General features: G+C 51.0%; 1 protein-coding gene across 1 annotated transcript in view; it reads right to left on the reverse strand.

The window, feature by feature from the left end:
- TBX5 (T-box 5) overlaps nucleotides 1–6,576 on the reverse strand; it is a 44,724-nt gene that overhangs the window by 25,777 nt on the left and 12,371 nt on the right. Inside the window, exon 6 of the mRNA XM_006768947.1 lies at nucleotides 5,319–5,471. Coding sequence (XP_006769010.1) covers nucleotides 5,319–5,471 — 153 coding nt within the window. The remainder of the gene's footprint in view (nucleotides 1–5,318; nucleotides 5,472–6,576) is intronic.

Raw genomic sequence — 6,576 nt, forward strand, 5'->3', positions numbered from 1 at the left:
GCAGGAGGAATGCAGCAAACCTGTGTACCTTCACTCAGCTTTCCTGAGAACCTAAAACTGCTCTAAAAAAATCTATTACAAAAGTTTTAATATGTATGTATGCTTATTTACGTGTATACACATCACCTCCTCCCTCATCTTTTAAAAAATGATACCCATTCCTGCAGCTTTCTGATTTTGACTTGACTCTTCAGAGTCTACAAAATCCCTTTTAAAAAATGGTCTTTAAGCCCGGCCAGTGTGGCTCAGTGGCTGAGCGTCGACCTATGAACCAGGAGGTCACGGTTCTATTCCCGGTCAAGGACACATGCCGGGGTTGGGGGCTCGATCCCCAGTAGTGGGTGTATAGGAGGCAGCCAATCAATGATTCTCTCTCATCATTGATGTTTCCCTCTCTCCCTTCCTCTCTGAAATCAATAAAAACATTATTTTTAAAAAACCCAAACAAACAAAAAAATGGTCTTTAAAATGTGCACTCCTGAGTCCAGTTCTGTTTCGAGTCTAAAAGCCTAATGAGGCTTTCTTTCCCACTCAGGTTTTGTCACAATAAAATGCAACCCACTTGACCATAAATTCCTTTTTTTAAAGAGGGGGCGGGGAGATTCTCAAAAAGTGAGGTAAAAATCCCATCACTGACGATCTACTTAGAAAATGAGATCTTGCCTCACTCCCTGCCTCCCTCCCCTGCAGTCCCTGAAGCCAGTCCCTGAGCGGACAGAAGACACAGGGGCTGTGGCCTCAGGTCTGAACGAAGGCCCAGTCCGTGATGTCACTTCTCTACTGGGAGCTCAGGACAAAACTATCTCCTGAGAGAAGAAGAAAGGGGTGGATTTGGACATTTTATCAGGCAAAGTATTTTGCTCAAACCCATTTCGTGCCCCTCGAACAGTTTACTTCTACCTAATTCCTTGCGCTTATCACCACAGCTTCCAAAAATGTGGCCGCATAGGGTAAGCACGATGTGTTCGCAGACACTAAGGTGTGCTGATGTTGCGTACATCTTGCTTTGGAGACTGAATACAGGTCCTCTAGCACGTAAGAGCTGCCCCCGAGGAATGTGAGCATCCAGGCTGAGCTCAGGTGAGAATTCCGTCTTATTTCCCATATGTCCACCTTATTTCCTAAGAACAATGTCTTCTTTATGTCGTCCATACAATAACCTGTCCTTGAATTTGCCTTCGCATGTTCTACCTGTCAGCTAGCTCACTTGCTAGCGCACAAACACACGGACAGATGCACCGTGATGTCCCAGTTCTACCCAAAGGCTCCCCTGCAACTGACGCCATGCTCCCTCTGCGTGAGCATAAACCGGATATCCGGGGGCGGGCTGGGGGGCGGGGGTGGGGGGAATACAAATATAAATGCCAGCTCCAACCAGTGGGACAGAGGTTGTAAAAATTAATGAGAATAATTGTTGGGAATTCTTGCTTTTGAAAAAAAAAAAAAAGAAAAAACCCTCACGAGGGCCAAAAATCTTAATTATGTCTCTCTATTAGGGGTTCATTTCCTGGTCCCAACCAGAAAGCTCATACCTCATAAATACAGGCTCCTTGCACAATGATTTAAGCAGGAGGAAAATGCCTTTTAATGGCAAAGTAAGTTAATATCGGGGGACAGACGTGCTCGCATACACAGCCATTGTTGCACCAGCAGGGAAATGAAATGCCCACGTGACCTTTTTTTAACACCTAAATATTTCTAGGGATTGCTCCGGGAGCTGCTGACAACTCCAGCAAAAACCTTACAAAAACGTGTTTCACGGAGCGAACGTCGCTGGGGAAGATTCGAGTTTTTTAAATATCTTTTTCAAGCTGTCAACCATCTGGGGAAATAACTCCCAAATCCAGCTCGGATCGCAGCTGGGCTGAGGAAATACGTCGTGTCATTAGCAGCCCATGGGCACCCGGGGCGTGACTGCCGCCTGAGAAATGAGTCCTGTCACATACCTGCCTCCACCTGGTACCTGGGCCCATGCAGACACCCTTGAGCCCTTTTGGGCCAGAAATAAATAAATAAATAATCGGTGGCTCCTGTTTTCCCCAACTGCCCTGGGAAATTAACCACCCGATGGCTTTTCTCTCCCTGCTCACTTACCCAAAGCATCATGCTGGGCAGACAGTCCTGGAATTGATGACACGATCCGTGAACGAATGAAGCCCTGAAAACTAACCTTTTGTGGTTTTACAACCACAGTAATAAGAACTCAGTGAAAATCTCAGATTCTAAGAAAGTCGGGGTAGGAAAGAGTTTTCCAGAGCCGGCCTTTTGGATGGAGCGAGCTGCCCTCTGAATAAATCCATCAGCGACGGAGCCAGTCACTGGGATTGTCACTAACACTCCTGTGCCAGCGTCTGCGCCACACCCTTCCCTGGATTCTCATGGAATCCTCAGGAGAACAACCAGTAAACCTTCTCCGTCCCCATTCTACAGGCGGGGAGAGCTGAGTTCAGCAACGTGCTCAAAGTTAAATGGCTCTGAACCCAGGCCGTCTGCCCTCCAGAGTCCCACCTAAACCCGATGCAGCGGTGAAGCTCAGGCAGCTTCTACCCACGAAGTCAGGGCCTCCACACGAGACCCAGGTGGGAAAATAAAGCCACAGACAGAGTCTGCAGATCACCCTCAGCCTGGCCCGCCGACGGAAGTCACACGTCACCCGTCCACGCGGGCACGTCTGCAGCGGCCCTGGACTTGAACTGGAAAACTGAACTGCTTTGCACTTCCTCCCGACAAAGAACATAGGGGCCCTGCGTGCCCCTGACTGAAGTGGGGGAGACCTCACCACGGGGAGCGTGACAGAAAGCTGTCTCCCACGAAATCCCTCGGCCAGGCTGGCTGAAAAGACCTAAATAAATGTCCAGCTCCACGGGGTTCCCTGGACCAACCAATAAAGAAAACAGGCGGTTCCTGTGTGTGGTCACCAATTCCGAAATACCCACACGTGTGTCTGGAGATGCACGTGTGTAGATCCGTAAGCATTTACACACACCGTCTCCTAGACGCGGCTCAAAACTCACACACACACACACACACACACACACACACACTGGACAAGCTCCTTCATGCAGGCAGATCAATAAATATATTCGTTGGAGAAGACTTTTTTTTTTAAGTAGAGATATTACAGGGCACACAGATACCAAATTATAGCATCATACATCTGAAATTTGTATGTTAGTAACCAATGTTACCCCAATTTAATTTTCAAAGATCAGAAAAAATAGAAATGGGGGGGAGGGGGTTGGGTATAGTCACAAGTGGTGGTGGCGCTAGTTTCCTGGGTATATGCATGTGTCAAACTAATCAAATGTGTACTTGCAATATTCCAGTTTATCGTGTGACCATCATGCCTCAGTAAAACTGCAAACAGAACTTTCCCCTGGATGCACCTTGGTGGTGGTGACTACACACAGCTGAGGCGTCTCCCCCAGCGGGTCTGACCACCCACGTGTCTCTAGCAGGTCACTGTCCTGTTTCCACCACTTCCTTCCTTTCTGTGTGAGGCTGGTCTTTCTTGGGGAAGGGGGGTATTTGATATATTTTTGGACCCTTTGGCGGCCCGGGAGCCTTGGAGAATATATATATGTGGCAAGGCGCACCCTGGCTGCTGCTGTTTCCACTCTTCTTCCTGTGCCTGTCACCACAAGCTAAAGGGGTTTGCAGCAGCGACCGGGAGACAGGTTCCCAGCGGCCAGACTCGAATTCGCCCGAAATGGTTGTGCAGCTTTCAGGGTTTTTAGTCTTAACGTCCTGGCTCTTGTCAGTTCAGCCGATGGGAGAACTCAGCCAAAGCCTCTTTCTCTTTAAAAAGTCATTGCATTTTGGGGGCGAGTGAGGTTTCTTCGGGAGGGAAGCTCTCTCCAGGCCTGGGTTCCCAGACAGGCCTTGTGGCCTGGAGGGGCTCATCCATCACAGCCGGCCTGTCGCCGACACTGAATGTGGAGCTGACCCACAGCATTCTCTAACTACCCGGCTTCCGGGGCTCCCCTGACACCCAGTACAGCAATGACCTCCACGGAGTGCCTGGGAGCTGTAGGGTGCTCTCACCCTGCTGCCCTCCCTCGCCTGGCCCCACAGCCCCTGTAACTTCCTTACAGATAGGACCTGTGGAGGGGGCGGGGCGTCCCATTCCCGGTCCATCTCCTTAAGTTGTCCACGTGACCCACCCTCCCTGATCTCATATGGAACCTTCTACTTTCCCCACAGCAGCCCTCTAACCCCAAATCACTGCTTAATACTCTTTTAACAGTCCACACCGCACAGCGGCTGAGGCCCCTCCCAGCACCCACATCTTGCCTTGTCAGGTTCCAGATCTTTCCATAACAAGCCTTAAGAATCATTCAATCCCCCCCAATACAGTGAATCGCCCCCTTGAGTTTCTAAAGCACAGACATGAACCATGACAAGTCAAGACAGTCCTGACTCCTGGGCAAGAAGAGATGATGCTCTCCCGACCTGTGGTTATGGGGCACCCTGTTCCAAGGTCACTGCCAAGCTTTGAAATGCCCACATCAGACGACGGATTTCGAACAGCACAGCATGGGGTCTGGCACCATCCCACCTCTGCCCCAAGCTACAGCCACCTTCTCCCAAACAACGCACTGACCATTGCCCAGGAGCCCAGCGTGACCGCCTCACCAAGCTGTGGTTTTGCAGAATCCTAGCTAAGTCCTGGGAGTGTGGTCCAGGCTGCTGGTGGCCGAGCTTGCTCAGTTTGTGTTTTTGTTTTTGTAACAATGCAAACCTTGCTTTAGCATGTGGTGTGGTGGGGGGTGGGGGGGATCAGAAATCGCTGAAACCAATTAGAGAAGCATCTGGAAAATCCAAGCCCAAGGTTTCCGGCAACCTTGCCACCTGCCCGGATTGGAGTTGAAATGCATCCAAAAGGCAGAGGGAGGGAGGGGAGTAGGAGACTGGTCTCCACAGAAACGTGGCCCCAGGAAGGGCAGCCCAGCCCCACCCAAGAGCATCGGTCATGGGTGAAGTGCCTTTCTTCTCCCTGAGAATGTCTGGGGTGTAGTGGGTGCCTCCTCGTTGTAGCTGAGTGCAATAAGTTTGTTTCTAACTGGTGTGTGTGTGTGTGTGTGTGTGTGTGTGTGTGAGAGAGAGAGAGAGAGAGAAAGGAGTCTGCCAAACCCATGAATATAGTACAAAAAAGCTACAATCCTCAGGCCATGTCTCTGCCCCAGGCCCAACCCCTGGAGTAGACTCTGGTGCCTGCCTTGCTGAGCCGCCCAGAGCCTGCAGCTCCAGCCTGAGACCCCTGCAGAGTCAGGGACCAGCCGGCAGCCCCCAGCACGGTTCCCGGGCCCTGGACTTACCTTGTGATTCTGGTAGGAAGTCACCGCGATAAACGCCGTCTCAGGAAAGACGTGGGTGCAGAAAGCAGTATTTTTTGAGCCAAATCCATTATTTTCATCGGCTTTCACGATGTGTAATCTGGGCTGGTATTTGTGCATGGAATTTAGAATAATCTAAAAATAATAAAGAAAATGAGACCGTAAGAAAAATGAAAACCCCTTTGTTTCCAGATAAAACCCCGCACTCTACCCCCCAAAATGAGCCTCCTCACATAGGCACTCGAAAAATAGTCCGATTTTTCCCCTCCTGTTTTGAAAAGGGTCCAGTGATTTCATTAAAAAGAAACATTTCAAAAATGACAATTTCCAACCGAAAAAGCCAGGGTAATATTCCAGGAATCTACCCAAAGCACACAGGGCAGTAAATCAGAATTCTTAATAAAGTTTGCTTAATAAATTAACTCCCTGCGTAGGGCACTTTCGCCCCAACGGGAGCAAAGCAAGTCGGGAGCAAGGAACTGCACCCCCCAGCCCCCAAGCCTGGTGACAACTTTTGGAATTAAAGAGAAGAAACAATCAAACATACAAATAACTCTGCCTTCCCCGCCCCCCAAAAAACAACAACTCTAAGAGACGCAAAAGAAGAAACAAGAAGTGTTTGCAGAACTGAGATGAGAATCATGGGCTTGGCTCTTTGGAGAACGGACAACGTGTGAGTCAATGAAAGAAGACGAGGATGGGGTGGGGAACCCTAAGGACGGCGAGATAGGGGCGCCCCTCGCCCTGCACCATCAAACAAGGCCGCCGGAGGTTCTCCTTCTCCAGCTTTATCAGCATTTCAGGGTCCACAGCCCGAATCACCTCCAGACCTGGCCCCAGACGGAGCTGCGGCCTCGGCTTCCTCGGCCTATTCTGTCTCCGTCCTTTCTGCTCCGCGTTTGGGGTGCTCCCAGGACGAGCGGGGTCTGCGGATGTGGCTGTGCTGCTATTCCCACCGCTGGGAGGGGGCAGCCGGCAGGACCACTCACCGAGAGGCGCCGCCTTCTAAGGCACCAGTTTGCGGGCTCAGAGGCCGTGAACGCTGATGCTTTGAAGAGCGTTCTCACCTGCACCCACGGAGAGGCCCCGCCGCGGGCTGAGAATCCAGCCTGCAGGCCGGAGCGGCGGGGTGTCTGGGGGTCTGATTATTTGCACTGATGGCCCTGGGGCAGGGCTCTGGGGCCATCGCTAGAGACCGGCCTGGAGGAGGGGGAGGGCCCCTGCGGCTCCCGGATCCCGG

The sequence above is a fragment of the Myotis davidii genome, unplaced genomic scaffold (genome assembly GCF_000327345.1).
Source record: "Myotis davidii unplaced genomic scaffold, ASM32734v1 scaffold223, whole genome shotgun sequence".
Taxonomy (NCBI): Eukaryota; Metazoa; Chordata; class Mammalia; order Chiroptera; family Vespertilionidae; genus Myotis; species Myotis davidii.